The sequence below is a fragment of the Ovis canadensis genome, chromosome 2 (assembly GCF_042477335.2).
Source record: "Ovis canadensis isolate MfBH-ARS-UI-01 breed Bighorn chromosome 2, ARS-UI_OviCan_v2, whole genome shotgun sequence".
NCBI classification, from domain to species: Eukaryota; Metazoa; Chordata; class Mammalia; order Artiodactyla; family Bovidae; genus Ovis; species Ovis canadensis.
Window position 1 is genome coordinate 112,059,307 of NC_091246.1, and position 24,078 is coordinate 112,083,384.

At 39.3% G+C, this 24,078-nt stretch overlaps 1 protein-coding gene across 10 annotated transcripts in view; it reads left to right on the forward strand.

Moving 5' to 3' along the window:
* NEK1 (NIMA related kinase 1) overlaps window positions 1-24,078 on the forward strand; it is a 124,866-nt gene that overhangs the window by 24,430 nt on the left and 76,358 nt on the right. For all 10 annotated transcript variants that reach the window (XR_011254436.1, XR_011254438.1, XR_011254437.1 and 7 more), the window contains exons 10-16: window positions 596-656; window positions 4,445-4,596; window positions 16,893-16,952; window positions 17,187-17,246; window positions 17,341-17,388; window positions 17,561-17,635; window positions 23,040-23,203. Coding sequence is in view for 7 of the 10 variants with exons in the window: in XM_069576788.1 (XP_069432889.1) it covers window positions 596-656; window positions 4,445-4,596; window positions 16,893-16,952; window positions 17,187-17,246; window positions 17,341-17,388; window positions 17,561-17,635; window positions 23,040-23,203 (620 nt within the window). In the remaining 3 variants the exon portion in view is untranslated. The remainder of the gene's footprint in view (window positions 1-595; window positions 657-4,444; window positions 4,597-16,892; window positions 16,953-17,186; window positions 17,247-17,340; window positions 17,389-17,560; window positions 17,636-23,039; window positions 23,204-24,078) is intronic.

Consider the following 24,078-nt stretch of genomic DNA (forward strand, 5'->3'; position numbering starts at 1 on the left):
TGACTCCTGGAGCTTACTCAAACTCATGTCCTTTGAGTCGGTGATGCTATACAACCATCTCATCCTCTGTCATCCCCTTCTCCTCCCGCCTTCAGTCTTTCCCAGCATCAGGGTCCTTTTCAATGAGTCAGGAATTCAACTAGCCAGCAACAAAAGAAAATACTCAAGCCTGATATACACAGAATATGTAACATGGAAAGAAAAGAGGGCAGGTGATGGCTACTAGTAACGAGTATTTGACAGACATCCTTAGTAAATACATGGTATCTTGTTATATACCCAGCACTTAGATTTCACTCTTCACCAAAAATGTTCTGCTCTTCTTATGATTTTTCTGCTATATATCTGCATTTGATTAATTCTAGAAGAAAGCTTGTCCAGAGAAATGATAAATAAGTTGGTAAGACTGGGAAGAAATTAATATAAGAGAAATTTGATGAACGGACAGTTTAGATTTTAGTACAGTTTATTTGGCAGCATAATTGTGACTGAAAAAGAAAAAAAATGTATTCTGATTAATGGCTAGTTATTTTTTAATTTGAAAATTTCACATCTTTTCTAACCACCCCCCCCCCCCCACCTCTTTCAATTTAAGCTTATTGCAGAAGAATTTTGTCTAAAAACATTTTCCAAGTTTGGAGCACAACCTCTTCCAGGTAAGTAGAATTTAACATGAATCCTTTCCTGTGTTTGTGGACACAGTACTGTGTTTGATTATACTGATTATATTGGAGATATTTGTAGATACAATAAGTTGGGGTAGTTGTATGATAAATCTAATCCAGAGGAAATGAATCTAAAATTTTTTTATGATATGTGATGAGTTAATAACAAAGTTTCCATTTATTATTTGCCTTCATTTAAATGAATTCTATTTTGAAATCTTTCTTATTCAAGTGTTCAGCTCATATTCTGAGAATAGTTAAGAAATGTTATAAAATGCCCTAAGTGCAAATCCTTTTTTAAAAGTTTATTATTTTTTTTAATTTTTGATTGTACTGGGTCTTCACTGCCTTTAGTTGCAGCAGTAGTTGTGGAACATGGGCTTAGTTGCCCCGAGGTGTGTAGAATCTTCCCCGACCACAGATAAAACCCATGTCCTCTGCATTGACAGGCAGATTCTTATCTTCTTTACCACCAGGGAAGCTCCAGTGCAGATCTTTATGTGAAATAATTTTCTTTAAGAAACATTTCGTATTGTAAAATATTTTAAAAGTAAATCGGTGTGAAGTCAGACACCTTAGCAAGGATAGTTACTCCTTTAAATACGGGCCAGCAGCAGTGGAGTATTTGTTGGATTGTCAGCGTGGTTATATATTGTTTATGTATATATCTTTGTGAGAGGGAAATCATTTTTTCCCCATGGAGTGATTTCAGATGGATTTCTGAAATCCGTGGAAGTTATTAAGACTTGAAGATTTTGGTTTTTTAAGCATAATGCTTTGCATGTCTTACTCCATTGTGAGTATAAATATTAATAAAAATGAATCCCCTATCATAAAACTTGAGCCCATAGCAGCTGGACATGGAGTGGCAATGTGCTCTTGGGAAGGCCAGATGTGTCAGCTCTGCTTAAACACCCTGGGGCTCATCCTTTGAGCCAACAGAAGTTGGCCATCCTGGCGATCAGCCTAGTGGGAACCATATTCATGAGACAGACACAAGGCAGGGCAGCATGTCCCTCCTGGCGCTCTTGTCTCATGAGAAGTCACATCTTCATCAAAGCCTCCTTGTCACACAGACAGGAATCCCTGAGTCAGCACAGTCTTCCCAGTGGGTGAGCCTCCCAGGCAATGGAGCGGGATTCCCTAGTGGGAGGAGCTGGCCAGAGGAGTGTGTGACTCAAGGTGCTAACGTAGGAGTTGTCAAGCCCCTCGTGGACTCCCCTCTTGGCAGGAAGCTTCCTCCTCCTGCAAGGCGCACCTCTGAAATGGGGCATACTCAGAAGCCAGATGAGAGCTAAGTAGCCCTCCTTCTTCTCTGAGGGGTTCAGGGTACTGTTCCTGTGGTCTCCTGGGACCCCTCCTGTTTGTGCTTTGGTGCCTCTTGCTCCTTTTCTGGCACGCATGTGGTTATGTTAATATATGTAGCCAGGTTCCAGTGGTATGGCTATGTATCTGTCTTCGAAAAGAAGCTTACAGTTCTCAGAGGCACAATTTTTTTCCTCACATTTCCTAATTGCTGTCACGGTGCAGTTGGAGTGTGTGTTTAGAAACCTTACTGTAATACACCGTATCAGTTTCTCAGATCTTCTACACACGTCAATTGTGAATATAGACTGCCAGTCAGATGGCTGATGTTGCTTTTATTTTTATGAGCATTCACTAAATTGCGTAATATGTCATTATAAAAATCAAAAAGAAGAAAATAAAAATTACCCTGCTCTTAATACATTTATTTGGTATATATATTTCAGTGATAACAGATGCATAATGATTGGAAATTAGGGTTGTATTATAAAGAAAGACTTTTTTTTTATTCACAATATTATATCTTGATCATTTTCTAATGCAGTTAAATATTCTTTGAAGAACAGAGTTTAATGGTAGAATTTCCTTGTAAACGCCTAGTTAAATTTTTTCTCCTTTCCCCTCCTAAAGAAGAAGCATGCTGGTTGGCAGAGATCAATCACGTGGTTCTCACACAGGGTGTAACCCTGGGGTGGAGGGCAGACTGGGTGGAGAGTAGGGCTGAGCAGGGAGAGGGAGTCAGGGAGGAAAGGACTTCAAAGAGGCCTAATGGCAACCCACTCCAGTACTCTTGCCTGGAAAATCCCATGGATGGAGGAGCCTGGTAGGCTGCAGTCCATGGGGTCGCAAAAAGTCGGGCACAACTGAGTGATTTCACTTTCACTTTCCTGAATGCATCTGGGAGTCTTTGACCTCCGTTAGTCTCTTTGAGGGAGAAGGAAATGGCAACCCACTCCAGTATTCTTGCCTGGCGAATCCCGTGGACAGGGGAGCCTAGTGGGCTGCTGTCTACGGGGTCACACAGAGTCGGACACGACTGAAGCGACTTAGCATCCATGTATGCATTGGAGAAGGAACTGGCAACCCACTTTAGTATTCTTGCCCGGAGAATCCCAGGGACAAGGGAGCCTGGTGGGCTGCCGTCTATGGGGTCGCACAGAAACAGAGTCGGACACGACTGAAGCGACTTAGCAGCAGCAGTCTCTTTGAGGAATGTGAAGTGTAGACTTCCATTTTCATTACATCAGTCTTAACAGTTTATCTTCAGTTTGTCATTGTTCTAAGACTAAACCCTGTCTAGGCTTCAGTAAAGTTTAATATTGATATATAATGCGAATGTGTATATATTTTTGTGGTTCTCTCATTAGTTTTTTGACATCAATTAATAAACATTGTCCTTTTTTAAATTTAGTTTTTAATTGAAGTATAATTGCTTTACAGAATTTTGTTGTTTTCTTTCAAACCTCAACACGAATCAGCCATGTGAAATGAAGTCGCTCAGTCGTGTCCGACTCTTTGCGACCCCATGGACTATAGCCTGTCAGGCTCCTCCATCCATGGGATTTTCCAGGCAAGAGTGCTGGAGTGGATTGCCATTTCCTTCTCCAGGGGATCTTCCCAACCCAGGGATCAAACCCAGGTCTCCCGCATTGTAGACAGACACTTTACCGTCTGAACCACCAGGGAAATCAGCCATAGGTAGACATATATCCCCTCCCTCTTAGATCTCCCTCCCACCTCCCTCCCCATCCCACCCCTCTAGATTGATACAGAGCCCCTGTAAACATTGTTCTTGATAGATGTTGTTCTCTGAACATTTTGACCAGTTTCTACTCCTACCTGCAGTGCATAAATGTACTCGTTTCCTGGGACCCTAAGCTATAGTGATTCTTTTAAAGTACCTGTTTTTCAGTGGGTCTGTAGGTGTAGGCATTGCTCGGACTATATAAGAAGGAAATATTAATTCTCATAGTGAGGGAATTATTGTTTAACAGTTGCTCTTGAAGTTTATGTTCTGATTTTGAGAGTAATTTCTAAGGTATGGAAAGTTCTTTATAAATTTATTTTTAGCATCTTTATTTAAATGTAACCCACATAAAATTCATTTCACCCATTTATTTATTTAGTTCACCCATTTAAAGTCAGCGATTCAGTGTGCTTTAGTATACTCACAGACGTGTACAATCGTCATCCACCATCAGTTTTAGGGGTGTGCTTTTTCTGTATGAGAAATTTTCAATATCTTAGAAGAGTGTCGCTTCTTGCTTCTTTCAGAAAGTGGCTTTAGTGTAAAATAGTCACTATGAAGGCACTGACACGTGGTAAGGAGTGAAGGAGATGTTTAGTGGAGAATCTCAAACTGAACGCTGTTAGTGATTATGAACATGAAAAAGTTCTGTGTTGAAGAATTTTGAAATTGAAGATTTAACACTGAGAACTCTGAAAATAATTCTTTGTATTATCTTCTCATGTAGCTAAAAGACCAGCTTCAGGACAAAGCTTGGCTTCTATTATGTCTGCTCAGAAAATTACAAAGCCTGCTGCTAAATATGGAATACCTTTAACAAATAAGAAATATATAGATAAAAAATTGCATGAAAGGAAACCACTCCAGAAATATAAACAGGTATGATGTGGTGGTGATGTTGCAAACTGTATATTAGTAACATTCAGTTTGACCTTATTTTATTGCAGCTCAGTTCAGTTAATCTTGATGTCTGTAGGATTGTTTTTATTGAGTTATTAAAGAGCATTGCTGTTCTCTGCTTCACCAGTCTTCTAAAACTTAGGAGACTTACAGAAGTCATGAAGAGACATTAAGTAGATACATTAAGTATTTGGTACAGTAAAAAGAAAGTAACATTATAAATGAAATCATTGTTGAATAACCTAAGCAGAACCTTTTGGTTTTGTGCACAAAATAAGCAAACATCTGAGATAAACATCATAAAAATCTGGGGAAAATTTGATTTTAAGGATTCATGATGAGATAATTAAATATGTGGAGGGATATGACCTTATGGTCTGTCATGTTTCAAAAGAAAATTAAGGCCTGTAGCATTTAGGTGCTGTGCCTAAAAGCATGGATTAGTTGCAAGAATTTGTCTTTTTTCTTCATGTCTGTAGCTGCTGTATTCTCTGGAATGTGGCGCCTGTTGGTTTTGCTCTGTGTCTGCACATACATGTACACAAATGCTCAGAAAAAAGTGTCGGTACATAGGTGTGCTGTAAGACAAACCTCACAGGAGGGGAGTCCTTCGTCTTAGGCATGCATGATGTGTGCACTGTCCAGCTCCAGGGTCTTGAGCAGGGCAGTGAAGGGTATATTTCCAGCTGAAGGGCACTGTGACAGCTGGCACACTGGGTTTGTGGATTTTACTTTTATTGTTGTTGTGTTTGTTATTTTTGTTCAGTTGCAAAGTTGTGTCCAGCACTTGTGACCCCGTGCACTGCAGCACGCCAGGGTTCCCTGTCCCTCCCTATCTCTCAGAGGTTGCCCAAGTTCATGCCCATTGAATCAGTGATGCCATCCAACCTCATCCTCTGTCGCCCCCTTTTGCTCCTGCCCAGCATCAGGGTCTTTTCTAATGAGTCGTCTCTTTGTATCAGGTGGCCAGAGTATTGGATCTTCAGCTTCAGCATCACTCCTTCCAGTGAATATTCAGGGTTGATTTCCTTTAGGATTGACTGGTTGGATCTCCTTGCAGTCCAAGGGACTCTCAAGAGTCTTCTCCAGCACCGTAATTTGAAGGCATCAATTTTTCGGCACTCAGCCTTCTTTATAATACATCTCTCACATCCGTACATGACTGCTGGAAAGACCATAGCTTTGACTGTACAGACCTTTCTCGGCAAGGTGATGTCTTTGCTTTTTAATACACTGTCTAGGTTTGTCATAGCTTTCCTGCCAAAAAGCAATCGCCTTCTGATTTCATGGCTGCAGTCACCATGTGCAGCAGTCTTAGAGCCCAAGAGGAGGAAGTCTGTCGCTGCATCCCTGTTTTTCCCTTCTGTTTGCCATGAAGTGGTGGGACTGGATGCCATGATCTTAGTTTTCCTAATATTGAGTTCTAAGCCAGCTTTTTCACTCGATTCTTTCACCCTCATCAGGAGACCTTTGTAGTACCTCCTCACTTTCTGCCATTAAAGTGGTATCTACATATCTGAGATTGTTGATATTTCTCTTGGCAATCTTGATTCCAGCTTGTAACTCATCCATCCCAGCATTTCACATGATGTACTCTGTGTATAAGTTAAATAAGCAGCCTTGTCATACTCCTTTCTCAATTTTGAACCAGTCAGTTGTTACATATAAGGTTCTAACAATTGCTTCTTGACCCGCAAACAGGTTTCTCAGGAGACAGGTAAGATGGTCTTATATTCCCATCTCCTTCAGAGTTTCCACAGTTTCTTAATGATCCACACCAATCAAAGGTGTTAGTATAGTCAATGAAACAGAAGTAGATATTTTTCTGGAATTCTCTTCCTTTCTCTATGATACAGTGAATGTTGACAATTTGATCTCTGGTTCTTTTGCCTTTCCTAAACCTAGTTTGAACAAGTGAACATTCTTGCTGCGCATAATGCTGAAGCCTAGCTTGAGGATTTTGAGCATAACCTTACTAGTATGGGAGATGAGTGCAATTGTCTGGTAGTTTGAACATCCTTAGTAATGCTCTTCTTGGGAATTGGGATGAAGATTGAACTTTCCAGTCCTGTGACCACTTCTGGGTTTTCCGAAATTGCTGACATATTGAGTGTAACACTTTAATAATGTCATCTTTTAGGATTTTAAATAGCCTGCTGGAATTCCATCACCTCCATTTGCTTTATTGGCAGCAGTGCTTCCTAAGGCCCTCTTAACTTCATACTCCAGAATTTCTGGCTCTGGGTGAGTGACCAAACCATCGTGGTTATCAGGGTCATTAAGTTATGACCAACCTAGATAGCATATTCAAAAGCAGAGACATTACTTTGCCGACTAAGGTCCGTCTAGTCAAGGCTATGGTTTTTCCTGTGGTCCTGTATGGATGTGAGAGTTGGACTGTAAAGAAGGCTGAGCGCCGAAGAATTGATGCTTTTGAACTGTGGTGTTGGAGAAGACTCTTGAGAGTCCCTTGGACTGCAAGGAGATCCATCCAGTCCATTCTGAAGGAGATCAACCCTGGGATTTCTTTGGAAGGAATGATGCTAAAGCTGAAAGTCCAGTACTCTGGCCACCTCATGCGTACAGTTGACTCATTGGAAACGACTCTGATGCTGGGAGGGATTGGGGGCAGGAGGAGAAGGGGCTGACAGAGGATGAGATGGCTGGATGGCATCACTGACTCGATGGACGTGAGTCTGAGTGAACTCTGGGAGATGGTGATGGACAGGGAGGCCTGGTGTGCTGCGATTCATGGGGTCGCAAAGAGTCAGACACGACTGAGTGACTGAACTGAACTGAACTGAAGGTCTTTTTTAAACGATTCTTTTGCGTATTCTTGCCATCTTTTCTTGATCTCTTTTGCTTCTATTAGATCTTTACCATTTCTGTCCTTTATTGTGCCCATCTTTGGATGAAATGTACATTTGGTATCTCCAGTTTTCTTGAAGAGATCTCAAGTCTTTCCCTGTGTGTTTTCTCCTCTGTTTCTTTACGTTGTTTGTTGAAAAAGGCCTTCTTGTCTCCCCCTGCTATTCTCTGGAAGTCTGCATTTAGTGTTGGTATACCTTTCCCTTTCTCCTTTGCTTTTTGCTGCTCTTCTTTCCTCAGCTATTTGTAAAGCCTCCTCAGACAACCACTGTCACCTTCTCACATTACTTTTTCTTTGGGATGATTTTGTTTGTTGCCTCCTGTACACTGTTACGAACCTCTGTCCATAGTTCTTTAGGCACTCTGTTTACTAGATCTAATCCCTTGAATCTGTTGTCACCTCCACTGTATATTCACGGGATTTGATTTAAGTTGTACCTGACTGGCCTCATGAATTTCCCTTCTTTCTTTAGTTTAAGCTTGAATTGTGCTATAAAGAGCTGATGATCTAAGCCACAGTCAACTTCAGGTCTTGCTTTTGCTGACTGTATACAGCTTCTCCATCTTCTGCTACATTTCAGTATTGACCATTTGATGATGTCCATGTGTAGAGTCATCTCTTGTGTTGTTGAAAAAGCGTGTTTGTTATGACCAGTGAGTTCCCTTAGCAGAATTCTATTAGCCTTTGCCCTGCTTCATTTTATACTCTAAGACCAAACTTGCCTGTTACTCCAGTTATCTCTTGACTTCCTACTTTCACATTCCAGTCCCCTATGATAAATAGGACTTCTTTTTTTGGTGTTAGTTCTAGGAGGTCTTGATAGAACTGATCAGCTCAGCTTCTTTGGCATCAGTGGTTGGGTCATAGACGTGGATTACCATGATATTGAATGGTTTGCCTTGGAAGCAAACTGAGATCATTGTGTTGTTTTTGTGATTGCACCCAAGTACTACATTTGGAACTCTTTTGTTGACTATGAGGGCTACTCCATTTCTTCTGTTGGATTCTTGCCCACAGTGGTAGATATCATGGTCATCTGAATTCAGTTCATCCTTTCCTGTCCATTTTTGTTCACTGATTTCTAAGATATCAGTGCTTATACTTGCCATCTCCTGCTTGACCACATCTGATTTACCTTGATTCATGGACCTAACATCCCAGGTTTCTATGCAACACTGTTCTTTACAGCATCAGATTTTACTCATCCCCAGACATATCCACAGATGTCATTTCCTGTTTGGCCCAACCGCGTCATTCTTTCTATTAATAGTTATATAATCATACTATTAATAGTTACATAATCAGGCCTAAATGGATGAGTTCCATTATATCCTTTTGCTTTCTTTTCTTTAGTTACTACAAGGCACCCAGGACTCCTGCATCCCCTCATTACATAGTTTCTCAGCTCCCTGAGGCTCTGGTCCTACCGTGCTCCAGCCCCTGCCTCTGCAGAGTGCCCGAACCCTTCCTCAGAGCCCTCAGCTAGTCCATGGTCAGCAAGATCCCCTGCATTCTCAACTTGTCAAGATCTCTGCACCTTTTTTACTCTAAAAGTCACACACACTGTTTTGCAGCTCTCTTGGGGACCATTTTCTCTCTAGTCCCTCAGTCCTGCTGGGTCTGGAGGAGGGCGACCGCGTTGTGTCCCTTGATGTCATTGCGGGACTTGCCCTGGCTTCCTCAGCCCCGCCACCAGGCTTTGTGTCGCGTGCTGCTCCTCCCTCTTCATGGTGATGTCACGGTTCTTGGTGACTTCAGTGTCTTGAGATGATGGTCCTTTCGGTGGTGCACTGCCTTTTTGTTTTCTGATTGTTCTCTCTGATGATCTTGTCTCCTGCCTCACTTTAAATCTCTCCCCTGTGGCATGCCATCACGTTTGTCATCAGGAAGAACACCTACTTCCTAGTCTCAGTTACAGGGACCCCACTCTGACCTGCTTCCTGTGTTTCCAGCTTAGTCTCTGAGAACCTGCCTTGAAAATGTCTTTGTTCTGTTTGGCTCCATGGATCTTACGTGGTTTTATCATTGTCCATCCCATCTTTGTTTTTATTTTCCTTTACCAGCTTTAATTTCTCTCTTTCTCTTTAATGTTCTCTCATTGTAATAGTTTCCAAAGCTTTTGACTGCCCCGCCCAGTGGGTGTGCTTGGAGGAAGCCTGCAGCTCTCTGACTGGTCTCACTTCAAGGTTAAACCTACAGTGTCAGGTGCACACTGTCGCCCACCACCCCCCCGCCAATCATGTTTCCGCGGGCCAGTTCCTCTCCTACTTTCTAGATGGTTATCTCCTACCTTTCCTTGTTTATTCTCTCAGGGTGATGAACGTTGCTTCCTATTTCACGGAGAAAAAAGAGCCAAGTAGAGGAGAATTGCCCACACTCAGCAGCACTCCTGCCTGTCAGTCCTACCTGTTGCCAGTCTCCAGGAGGATCTGTCTGTTTTGATCTAGAGTCGACCTTGCCGTTTGTATGCCATCTCTTATTATTATTTTTGCTTTTTAAAGGACTTCACTCTCTCTTCTGTATCATACTTTCCCTCTGTCCTTAATCATTCCTGTTAGCAAACAAATGGGCTTCCTCAGTGGCTCAGATGGTAAAGAATCTGCCTGCAATGCAGGAGACCCAAGTTCGATCCCTGGGTCGGGAAGATCCCCTGGAGAAGGGAATGGTAACCCACTCCAGTATTCTTGCCTGGAGAATCCCATGAACAAAGGAGCCTGGTGGGTGACCGTCCATGTCATATCTTCAGTCTTCTTAAGAAAACCCTTCCTTCCCTCCCATATCTCCCTCCAGCCACTTCCCTGGATCTCTGCTCCTTTAATGGCAGAACTTCCTGAAGCCTTGTCTGAATGTCTCCGCTTCCTTGTTTCCCCTTCTCTCTTGAACCCTTTCTGCCCAGAGCTTGCTCTGTCACAGCTGTTGGGTCACTGCTCCTGGCAAAGACTTCTGGGAGCCCCAGTGGTTCCATCCAGTGATCAGGTATCTTCTTCCTCTGCCTCAGTTTCGGTTCACTTGGTTACCCTTTTTTAAACTTTTTGTTCACTTGAGCCCAGAGTATCCCATTCTGCTGATTGTCTCTCTCACTGCCTACCTGTTCTTCTCGCCTCCTGTGTGAGTTCCTCCACACGTCCCTGACTCGGATGCTCAAGTTGTTCAGGAGGTCGGCTGGACACCCCTGGACGGCCTCGCTTTCTGACAACACCTGTAAACCCACACCCTGAGCTGCATCTCGAGCCTGGACTCCTTTCCCAAGCTCCAGACCTGTCCTGTCCTTGCATCTCTAAGTGGGTGTCTGCTGGGTTTCTCAGCATCATCGTGTGTAACTGCGTGCCGGGCCGCATGGCCTCCCCAGGCTGTGGGTCCTTGTCTCACTACACACTGTTAGAGTCGCTGCTGACTCCTGATCACTATCACCGTCATATCCTCTCTGCCTGCCTGCAGAGTCTGTTCCCAGTGTGACTGCTGCTCACCGCTCAGTCTCACTCTGGGCCAGGCTACCTTGCCCTCCTCAGTGTGTCCGCACTCAGCAGGCTCAGGGCAGCTCTGACAGCAGAGGGCGATCGTTGCCCTTTCCTGTTTGAGACTGCCAGTGCCCCTGCATGTCCTGAAAACTTTCTTTGTTCCAGTTCCTATGATAATTACAGCTGTTTTCTAAAAGAAAAGGAGTGGTTATTAAGCCACCAGAGGGAGCTCCATGAATGTGCTTCAGTATTTTGGCTCTCAATTTTAGCAAAACAACGCACTTCTTTTAGTACGGATGTTTTACATATTTTTCTCTTCTTTGTAGATTGTGTTCTGAAAATACCTATGTGATCTCAGAGGAACACCTTTGGCATTTTTATTTCACAAATATTTGAGCATCTTATATCTGGGACAGTCTGGTGTACCAAGAGATAATTTTTCCCTCCATGTGACTTACCTAAGAGTACATAGGTGTCTTAGTTAAACTTTCTCTTGTTGCAAATGGTTGTATAATGTAGTTTAAAGCTAGTCATGTATAATGAGATGCTGTTATCACTCAGGTTAATATTTTTAAGATTTTGAGTGTCGTGTTTTCACAAATGTTGAGACCAGTGCTAGATTTGCTAGGCAAGGTTTAACCTGTGAAACTTGTCAAAATGGAGGGCTCTGTGTCCAGAAATTATGATTCAGCAACTCTTGAGGATACGTGGTTTTTGAAAATAGCTTAATCAAGTTATCACTCACATACTATAATTCATCCATTTAAGTCTGAAATTAAATTATTTCTAATGGATTTGCAAGAATTGTGCAACCATCCCCATAATCAGTTTTACAGCACTTCATTGCCGCCCCTCAAATCCTTTTCTATTAGCATTCACTCCCCGTTCTCCACTAAACCCCATAGCCCTGGGCAACTGCTGGGCTAGTCTACTTCTTTCTGTGTGGATTTGCTTGTTCTGAATGTGTCCTGTGAATGAAGTCATGCAATGTGTGGTCTGTTTATTGCCAAGTAATTCTCTTGTATGGAAGCAGTATGTGTTTTTACAAAGCTCCTAGGTAGCGTCCCCCACTAGTTTAAGGTGTATGTATACATAAAGCATACTTTGAAATGTTAACTTTGTAATACCTTGAAGAACATTATCTACAGCTGCTTTTTTCTTGTAGTTCAGTAATAGTGCAGCCAGAAGCAGTCTACTATTTAAAAAGTGGGGGGTTGCTGTCCATTAGAGGTGGCAGAATCATTTTAGTGAGTGAGGAACGGGGACTTTTTTTTTAAGTAATAGAATAGAAAGTAACAAACTCAGTTAAACATAGTAAAAGTATTTTATGGAATGTCTGTGTCTGTATCTTTATTGGGTCTGAATGTGAAATATCTTTCTTACTGTGGGTTGCTTTTAGAAAAAGTTTGAAAGCTACTGTTTTGTAAGTATTTCAGTATTATTGTCATCTCATTACCACTAGTGTTAATGGGGTTAGGTGGTGAGATACATGGTTGGCTTAAGTGAAAATTGAAATAACTAGCCTAAGTTTGGTTAGGAGTTGGGATCTAATAATACAATGAAGAGGTGGGATATTTCTGAGAACCTACTGCTTGTGTCATTTTGTCAGGGAGCAAAGCTACTATTTATTAATAGTCATTGTGTGAGATTAATACCACTTATCACATTGCTAATGTAACTTTGAGTTAAAACATCTATAAAGTGGATATTTTATGATGGTCATTTAATTAAGATGACAAAACACAGTAAAAGAAAATCATTATTCTCCTCTTACCAGTTTATCAACCCATTTAATGGTATCACATAGTTTAAATATCATCATTTTATTGTACTCAAATAATCATTAAATTAATTGCATTTCCTAAGGAGGAAGTTATGTTGAAATTATGTATCATGTTGCTTTCTTTTTTTTTAATAAATTTTTATTGGAGTGTAAGTTGCTTTACAATGCTGTTAGTTTCTGCTGTACAACAAAGTGAATCAGCTTTTTGTATGCACTAGTCCCCTCTGTTTTGAATTTCCTTCCCAGTTAGCTCACCACAGAGCATTGAGGAGAGTTTCCTGTGCTAGACCATAGCTTCTTACTGTTATCTGTTTTATACATGGTAGTGTGTACATGCTGGAGAAGGACATGGCACCCACTCCAGTGTTCGCCTGGAGAATCCTGTGGACAGAGGAGCCTGGAGGGCTGCTGTCCGTGGGGTCGCACAGAGTCGGACATGACTAAGCGACTTAGTATACATACATGCCTTGGAGAAGGAAATGCCAACCCACTCCAGAATTCTTGCCTGGAGAATCCCAGGGACGGAGGAGCCTGGTGGGCTTCTGTCTATGGGGTCACACAGAGTCGGACACAACTGAAGTGACTTAGCAGCAGCAGTGATGTGTACATGTCAACCCCAGTCTCTCAGTTCATCCACCCCTCTCATATTGCTTTCTAAAGTGGGCACAAATTTTAAGTATCTTTTTTTGTTTTAGTGAAAGAAAACTTTTGACTCATTTCTACTTCTTTTTTGTATGTTGGGAGCTATATAATATATCTTAACAGTGATATGTTGGAATTAATTTTATTAATTTCATATTGATTGTGGGTCATATTTTTTTTGTATTATTCTGAATTCACTTTTAGAGTTTTAGTGCTTATCTGTTATAGTCATTTTACAAAATTCAGGAAATTGAAGCAGTAAGTGGCAAATGAAAGTAATTTCTTATAACATTGACTTTTGTCAAAATACAGCCACTACTGAAATGGAATTGTTAGTGGAGATACTTTACTGATTTAATCAAATGCTGAGTTTTTTAAATAATAATGTAAATGATCACTGAAATAATTTTTTAAAGTAACATTTCCTTTCCTTTGTATTGAAACCTAACAGATGAGTATTTTTATATAGTGTTTCTTTTTATGTATTTTTTCCTAAGGTAGCTGGAAAATTTTTAAACTGATGCATGATACATAACTTAAGAATTTTCTATAAATACTTTTAATATGTTTTTGGTATATTTAGAACTATACTTTGAATTGTTTGAAAAATTGTCCCTGTAGTAGGCTCAACATTGATCATAAAATTGAGAAGCTAGCACAGGATGTAAAAGAAAGAAATCCATGGGTCATTTATACTTATGAGCACACATGCAGAAATCCTTAAAAATGTTTTCTTAAAAAAGTTAAGTTAAATCAAGCAATTTATCAAAAGAATAATTCAAAACTTACTAAATAGGATACATTTCAGGAATGGAAAGATGGTTCAACAGTAGGAAACTGGTTAATTTCACTGTTAGTAGATTAGAAGAAAAAATCATATATAAATTATCTCAGTAGATACTGAAAGTTCAGTAGAATTTTAACTCTTTAAAAAAACTTATTTGGTTGTTTACATTAACCATGTATAACTCTTTGTATGTCCATCATACCTCAGTAAAGTGGTTTTTTAAAAAAATTCAAATTTCTGATTCAAGAAATAGAGGTGAAAATTCTTGACCCAGTTATATATACCAGAAACCTGTATCAAGCATTATACATAATGATGAAAAGTTGGAAGCATTTACATTAAAGTTAGGAACAAGACAAGGATGTTTGTAATGACGCTATTATTTGATGTTATTCCAGAAGCCTAGCCCATGAAATTAAAAAGAGAAAGAAATAAGAAACATAAATATTGGGAGAGATAAGAAAATATAGACACTTACAGATATGATTCCCTACCTAGGAAATCCTCATGAAGCAGCAGAACACTGAATGAATTCAGTGACATGGCCTGATAGAAGCTGAGCATGTGACAGTGAACAATTAGAAAAGGAAATAGACACTCCCTCAGTTACTATAGAATAGTAATTAGAAAAGGAAATAGACACTCTCTCAGTAACTATAGAATAGTAATTAGAAAAGGAAGTAGACACTCCCTCAGTTACTATAGAATAGTAATTAGAAAAGGAAATAGACACTCCCTCAGTTACTATAGAATAGCCCTGCTGTGAAAAGTGCAGGATAACTGTGCAAGAAAGGACTCCACATCAGTGGAATGTTGTTTATCAATGAAGAAAGCAAATGCAGATAAATAAACATAATAACAAGGGTTATTCTGAAAACAGTGTTGAGCAGCAGAAGTGAGATACAGAGGAATATATGTTGTATGATTCCATTTATATAGAACTCAGAACTTAAAAAAAAAAAGACTATATTGTTTAGGAACATGTATCCAGGTGACAGAGCAACAGAGACAAGTCAGGTAGTGATTAGTAAAGTGAGGACGGTAGCTGTCTCTCTTGTGGAAGGACATGTGGAGGGTTTCTGTGTGTTGGCATTATTTTGTTTCCTGACCTGGGTAGTAGTTACTGGGTTTTTCCTTTATTTTTGCTAACCTCTGTGTATCTCCTTTATCTACTTTTTTATAGGTGGCTTTATATCATAGTTAAAAAAGAAGATGGATAGATGACATAGAATAGAGAATTCCAGAAATTAGAATTTATTATGTAATTAATGTGTATTTGAATTTATTATATGACTAATGAGGCATTTCAAACCATTGTGGAAAAAGAAATATCAGCCAAGAAGTAGCTATGAGATAACTGGATTTTTTAGAGAAAAAAATTAGATTCCCAGTTCATTCCATGAACAAAAATTTATTCCAGGTAAATCTAAAAAATCTAACTTTAATATTTTAAAATCTAAATTTAAGTTAGATTATATATAACTTCTGAATATAAAAATGAAACTATCCAAGTGGCAGAAGCAAATGAGGTCTGAAATGTCTTCTTTAGTAAAATAGTTTATGCTGATATCACAAAGGAAAAGGCAGGCAGATTTAACTGTATAAATTACAGACTTCTGTACAGTTTAAGATACAATAAACAGCTCTTCAAAGACAAAATGTAAAAAAAATTCACAAATTTGAAATACTCTTTATTTTTCATGATATACAAATAGCCCATAAAATTAGAACAACTATGAAATAAGACGAACAATTAATGTATTAAAGAAGAAATGTAATTATCTAATATACTGGAAAGTATTCTTAGTCTTTCCAGATATTAAAAATTTAAGACATTGATAATGTTCATTGTTTGTGAGGTTATGAGAAAATGAATTCCTTGATGGGAGTATAAGTTGATGCAGCGTCTTGAGGTGGCAGTTTTTCTCATCACTTAAATTTCATTATTACTTTATGATTCCATTTACAAATTACCCTTCTGAAAGACTTGCATATGATACAAAATGTACCTACAAGAATGTTTCTAACAGTATGGGGAAAAATTAGAACCAACCCAATGTCCTTCCTTCAAAAGTAGTTGAACAAATTAATTATATCCATGGTTTGGAATATCGCCATTGTTAAATTGTTTACCACAATGTGGAAATGTCAGGGAACATTGTTAATAGTGAAAAACATTTTTCCATCGTAATACATTGTATATTATATTTATGTAAAAAGTGTAAAAAGCTAAGACTATGTGTGTATATACACATGTATATAGTTATGTGTGTATTCATGTTCATGAAACAGTCTTGGAAAGGATATTTATGAAAATGTTAACAATGGTTATATCTGGAGGTGGGGAGAAGAGTTAAGTGTTAACTCGTATTTCTTTTTTTTTTTTTTTTTAAGAAAAATTTCTTCAGAGTTGGGCTCTCTAGATGACATTCTGTTTTCATAACGTTAGAGAACTTAGAGTTAGCATCTCTACCTGAGTACACTTTTTACTGGATGACTGGGGAAGAACCTTTTTCCATGGTTTGTTTGGATCCCGTGTTTCTCTTTTTTGAACAAATAGTGTATCAGACACTTAAGTGGTTCCTTTTTTTTTTTTTTTTGAGGGATAATGTATTTTGAAAGAGTTATGGCAGTATTGGCATTATGTTTTTCTTATTTTAAATTTCCATACATTTAAATTTTTCAAATGGATACCTCAAAATCCTTATCTAATTTGTAGTTTTACTTTCTGTCCAGGCCCATCAAACCCCAGTGAAGAAAGTGAATCCTGGAGAAGAAAGGAGGAAACTGTTTGAGGTATAAAGACACCTGTGTGCTTATTTTACAGCTTTGTAAAACTAATTATGAAGAAAGAAACAAATTTTATAAAACCTCCAAACCTTTCCTCCTTATTTCTTTCAAACAAATACCTCTAACTTATTTCTGTTTTTAAACCTTCCAGGATATACATCTACCATCGGTATGCTAACTTTACTGATTAAGCTAGAAAAAGTAGTATTATTGATAATTTATTTTTTTTTTTAATTTAAGGAAGCACCAAGAAAAAGAAGATTGGAATTGAGTGAAAAAGAAAAGAAACCTAAGGATCAGGTAGTTATTTCACTGTTATTTTTCTTCTCCAGCCAAGCTGGAGATGATAATGGTTTTAAGAGTTCTAAGAAGTTTGTCTTTAAAATTATTGCAGGTTAGTCTGCTGAAGGCTGAGCAGGTGAAAAGACAGGAAAAGGAAAGGGTGAGAGGATGGTCCATTTTCCCCAGCACACTCCACCACCTCCCCACACACATGCCCCCCCCCCCTTTTTTTTAAAGGAATACACTGGTTTCCTTTTTATTACTCAGTATATTTCATGTACTTTATATTAAATACTTGAAATGGTGTTTTATTTGTTTCTTTCCCCTCAAAGTTGGAGAGAATAAATAGGGCCAGGGAACAAGGCTGGAGAAATGTGCTGAGTGCTGGTGGAAGCGGTGAAATGAAGGTAGGTTTTGGGTACCCATGCATGCACACTGCTGCTCTTTAACTCCGCTTTTACCCTGCTCTGTGAGATGTCTACACCTGGCTTGTTTCTACTAGAGTTCTTCAGCATCGTTAGGACTTCTTAGTTTTCCTGCACGTATTTATGTAACTTGTAGTGATAATTCTTATGTGACAGTTAAAATTGCTTAAAAAGTTTGCTGAGAAGGCTGTGATTCACCATTCCTATGCCATCTTTTTAAAATCACACACCTGGCTGTGTGCTCTAGTCACACAGAGCTGAGGACTGGACCACAGTCCCCTCACTGCACACGGCTGCTGCAGCTTCGTCTCCACACTTGGGTTCTCTTCACTTGATGGCCCCTGCCCGCCCACCCTCCCCACTCCCCACTCCAAGCATTTACTTAGATGATCAGTGACCCAGCTAGCCATGGACCTAGATAGGTTAGTTCAGACATTTTCTTTGGGCAGATCCAGACTGTATAACCTTGGGCAAGTTACTTCACTTCTCTGAGCCTTAATTTCTTCGTTTAGAAAACACGAAAAATTTCAAGAGCAGTGCCTAGAGCTTGACTCTCAAGGGCTTACCTGTTAACTTCCTTTTCCCTTCTTTATTCTGCCAGTCTGAATCTTGCCTTTCCTCTCTTGCACTCATAGCATCCTTTCCAAATCTGTGGTAGGCTGAATTCTAAGGTGGTCCACAAATTCTTGACTCCAGGTATTACACCTAATGCTCTCCCCTCCACTGGAGTGTGGGCGAGACTGAATTTGGAGTGGAGCAGCCGCCTTGGTCAGGCTGTGTCCTGTGGCATTGCTGATGCTATATTCACTGCTGTGGTCCCATCACTGCTTTATTATAAGACTCCCTCATGGCAGGCTGGAAGGTTAGAAGGTCAGGGGAACAACTGCTGGCCTGGAAAAAAGCCCTTGTTCACATGGCAAGAAAGCATAGGGATCCTCTGGGAGATCGTCTGCTGGCTCTCTGACCGTCAGCCAGCAAGAACTCTAAACTGTGGTAAATTTAGCCATGACAGCACAAGGAAGTAAGTTCTGCCAGGATCCAGTGAGCTCAGAGGAGGTGCCTGAGCCTCAGATGAGAATTGCAGCCCTGGCTGCCGCCTTGGTTTCTGCCTGGTAAGACCCTGAGCAGGGGACCTGCTGTCCATGCCCACACTCCTGAGACAACTTAAGGCACATGGTTGTGCCTTGAGCCCTGGAGTTTGTGGTCATTTATGGCACAGCAGTAACAAATGAATATATACTATTATTCCTCTGTATTGTAATTTTTAATTCATGTAATCCAATCAACTATTAAGTTCTTTAAACTGTAACTTCCTGGGACCCATCTCAATAAACTTGATGTTTAGGCACCAATTAGATATTTATTAAGTAGAATTGATTATTCTTACTTGTTTCTTTTCCCCTAAAATTTATGATTTGAATAAAAGTTTCTCTGTTTTATGTGGACATGGGCTTCCCTGGTGGCTCAGATGATACTATATAATAATCGTACACATTCATTTTTTACTGCTGTGTGATAAATGACCACAAACTCCATGGCTTAAGGCACAGCCATGTGCCTTAAGTTGTCTCAGGAGTATGGGCATGGATAGTGGATCCCCTGCTCAGGGTCTTACCAGGAAGAAACCAAGGTGTCAGCCAGGGCTACAATTCTCATCTGAGAATCTGCCTGCAATGCAGGAGATTCAGGTTCTATCCCTGGGTCAGGAAGATCCCCTGGAGAAGGGAATGGCAACCCACTCCAGTATTTTTGCCTGGAGAATTCTATGGACAGAGGAGCCTGGCGGGCTACAGTCCATGGGGTGGCAAAAAGTCGGACATGACTGAGCGACTAACACATTTTTTACTGTACTATCCACTGTACTGTGACATTGAACTTACTACCCTCTGAATGATAAGGAAGTATCAGAATTTGGCCCATTCTGAAATAACTAACCCATATCTTCTATGATCTGAGAATAAAAACTTACCAGGATACAGGCCCTGAGATCTGGTCAAGTATTTTATATCAAGTTCATGATTAGTGTTTAGAATTTGGTCATGTTTTTCCTCTCCGTTTGCTTATGTCTTTTTTATGCAAGAAAGCATCTTTTTTCCTATGATGTTTAAAGCCGTATTTAATCCTAAAGTCCAGTTTTATCAATGTTTGATAATAGGTAGTGTTAGATATTACGTGCTTTCTAAGTTTCTGCTTTGCTTCGTAAACTTCTATACTGATTTCTGTGAGGATTAGTAAAACTATTTTCCATGACGTAAAGCAAATTCAGTGCTAGTTTCTGTACTTATTCCCCATGAGGTTTGTAATAGTTAACTTCTTAGGCTGTTTGATTTCTGTACTATTGATAAGTACCTGGAAGCTCAGTAAAATTTGAATTGAGTTAAGGAGAACCCCCAAAATAAAGATAAAAATAAACATGAAGGGAAGTATTTCAGAGTTCATACTATTATTATATACTTCTAAATATTAAGACATTTTGCACAGTATAAATAACCAACTGTTGTTGATTACTTAGTGTCTGCAAAATCTGGGACTTACCTGCTTTATCCATTTTTTTCCTTTGGTTCTTCTGATAGGTAATTTTTTCTCTTTCTTTAAATTGCAGTTGATTTGCAGTGCTTTATCTGTGCTTTATCTATCTTTTATGAATCTCTGTTCTTAGGAAAATTATGAAATACTCTATGTATAATTTGATTACATAGATAACCATGACATGTAAGAGACATTGTGTTGTTTGACACTATGTTGGACAGTAATGAGAAGGAATAGTCTGTTAATACACGCATTGACATGGGTCAGTCAAAAATGAGTGAAAGAAGCCAGGCACAAGAGTGCATATTGTGTGATTCCATTTATATGAAATGGTAGGAAATGGCAAACCCAGTCTCTGTGACAGAGAGATCAGTGTTTCCTGGAATGAGGGGCCTTGGATCCAAGTGAGAAACATGAGGGAACTTTTCTGGCTGATGAATATGCTTTCAGTTGTGGTAGAGGTTCCATGGGTGTCTGTGTTTATTAAAACGTCAGTCTGTGCTTATAATTGGTGACTATAAAGTGATGTTTAAAAGATTCCATTGTTTCAGTATTACAATACGGTGTTTTCAGCATTATTTTGAGTATAGATATCTTCAGAAGTGAAGTCGCTCAGTCATGTCTGACTCTTTGCGACCCTATGGACTGTAGCCTACCAGGCTCCTCCATCCATGGGATTTTCCAGGCAAGAGTACTGGAGTAGGTTGCTATTTCCTTCTCTAGGGGATCTTCCCATCCCAAGGATTGAACCCAGGTCTCCCACAATGTAGGCAGATGCTTTACCTAGCAGATAATCCTCAGAGATATGTGTATATACATTATTTTTGCTGAACAGAAACCTTGAACCTCAAAGTTAAGGTGATACTAATGCCAGATAGTAAACTCAAGGAGCAACCAGTCTTATAGGAGCTGTGATCTTTTTTCTTTTTTTAATAATAATTTTTTTATAAAAGCACCTCAGCAGACACAAGATTTGCTGGCACATTTAAAATTTTTATTATATTTTGACTGTACCATGAGGCATACAGGATCTTCATTCCCCAATTAGGGATCAAACCTGTGCCCCCTGCACAGGGTCTTAACCACTGCTCTGCCAGGGAAGTCCCTGTGACCACCACTTAGCAAAATTCTGATTCTGGGAATCTTGCCTTAAGATGCAGGTTTGAAAATGTGTGTGAAGATCACCTTGATGGAGTTTCCTGGCTAATTAAGTATCTTCCTTGTTTCTAACAACCTTCATTTCTTGCATTTCGAGCTTCTTGAATCAGTTATTTGTATTTATCTTGAGCTAATTTTTAAAAATTTAGGCTGCTTATAATATTGTATGTAGCTTCTTTTGTCCAGATGTTAACACAAATTTTACCTCGTTGGGTACTGAGATGTCTTTTGTTTGGTGCTTATATTTTTCTTAGCCCGACTTCCCCGTTAGGATGGCGTCACCTGAGAGCTCCTCCCCTTCTCCTGTCAGTGTTCTGGCTTCTGCTCGCACCTGCGTTTGAGCACATCGCCTCCACTGGAGTCTCATCAGTTTGTCTTCCTTTCGGTGCTGTTGGCCTTGCCTTTGAGGGTCCTAATTTCCTCTTCACCCTGTAGTTCTTGCACTCTGAACTCAGCTCTCATCTTTCTACCTGTTTTCCGTGAGTTTTCCATGTGCTTGAGCGCATGTGTCTCTGAGGCTGCATCCTACACCTTCGCCCTCATCCTGTGTTACCCCTGCAGAGAACCAGTTCGCTGTACTGCTGGCTTTTTCTCTGATTGTCTTTCTTTACTCACAGGCTGCTTGGCTTGGTGTCAGTGCAGCAGCCTTCCACTCAGTTTCTCTGCCTTGTTCTCTCTCTTATTCCTGTTTATCCTGTGTAATTTGACTTACCTGCTTAAAAACGGTCTCAGTGCACTTTTCCTGCTAGAAAGTGTATCTGTGCTTTCTGTTATTGATTATGTGAACTCACATACCCTGGTTGGTCAGTTACCTGTAATGACCTTTTCTGACCAAGTGTGATACTCTCTGTTTGCCTTCCTCATAGTTACCTTCGTCTTCATACGTCCTTTATCTCCCTACTGCCAACATCTAAATGTATACCTTCTGTTGCTTTTTTTTACTTTAATACCATGAATCATATTTAATATTTTATCTGTGTTACTTTGTGTTAAAGGCTGGGTTGAGTGTTTTTCTCCAGTGACTTTTTTATGGGTATTTTTACTTCTCTTTTTTTTCTGTTTTGTAAATTTGCTCAGTACTTACTACTGTGGCGAGTGTCTGTTGCCATTCATTTGGAAATGAAATGTTTTTCTAGCTTTATACTTTCTTTCCCAGTTTGTTTGTAAACTGCTTAAGGATGGATATATTGTTTTGCTTCTTTTAATTACACTTAGAGTGTATTCCAGTGGTGTTTATATCTTCATTGCTTGTTGAATTGGATTTGGGGTATGTTAATTGCTGTATGTTTTGTTAGGTATAATTTTGAGTGTTATAAAAGCAGGCTCTGTTTTACGTATAAACTATACATATTTAAACTTAATAAGATGGGATCACATAAAATATATAAGAAACTTGTTGCAAAACTTGTTAAGACCAGTTTTTTTTTCCCACCATTACATAAATTTAGTGATATTTTATGTTTTTGTTATATTGAATTATGCTTTATTGTTAGTGACAAGGTATACTACTTTTGATTGTTAATGGTTATAATATAATAGGAAAACATTTTGCTCTAGGCTCTGTGTTTATTAGTATGTTAAATTAGATACTTGCTTTGTAAGAAGCAAGTGTTGAGGTTCACTTTTTTCTTTTGAAGGTAGTAGAGACCTTTGAAGTCTTGTGAGATAAGCATGTGAGAGCTTTTTGTTTGATTCCTAGGCTCCCTTTTTGGGCAGTGGAGGGGCCATGGCTCCATCATCTTTTTCCTCTCGAGGACAGTATGAACATTATCACGCTATTTTTGATCAAATGCAGCGACAAAGAGCAGAAGATAATGAAGCTAAATGGAAAGGAGAAATGCATGGCCAGAGGCTTCCAGAAAGGTATGGCTGTTCTGCAAAAGTCACTGTGCTTGAGAGGGAGTAGTGGAAGTCATGGTGTATATTTATTGACAGAGGAATCCCACCTGAAGTACATCTAGGATTTCCCAAAGGGCTACAGATCACCAACAACCCCCTGATGCTGATGCTTTTGGAAAATTTGAAAAGGTTTAAAGGTGGTGTCTAAACAAGTCAGTATCAACATGTTGGAGTGTGATGATCCATAAATTCACCCTTTGGTATAATTTTGTCTTCTGTTGTGTACAGCCGAATAACACCACTTCCTGGCTGTCTTTTGACGTCTGAATACAGTCATTTTCTTCTGTGCAAATTTGGCCCTTGATTACATGTGACAAACATGTAGCTCTTTACTTAAGCCTAATTTATGGCTTATATATGTTAAAGCTTATTTATGTTATAGGCTGAACATACTATTTAAAGGAACATGTGATAACTTTGAACCAGCGTATGGTTGTAATAACTTTATCTATGTGCTTTAAATAAATCAGAATATATTTAAAATGGAATTGCACTCTATGCAGAACTCCAAAGCATGTTTTGAGCCTTCCTTTTCCACATCACTTAGAACCCCACTTTTCTCATTGTCATCTTTCCTTCACGTTCATCTCTGATTGATGACTCACTGTGATCCTGTTCGCTAAGTTTTTCCTTTTTCTCCATAAAATTAATTTACTCTGGTGGCACTCAAGTTTTAATTTGTATAGTTCCTCTTTTAAAAAGTATGCATATTTCAATTTTTTAGATTTTCTTCTATAAAAATATTCTGGTAAAGGAAGAACATATCATTTTATGAAATTTTAATTTGTCATTTTTACAGATAATTTTTTGTGATAAAAATCTTTATGGTTCTCCCAGCT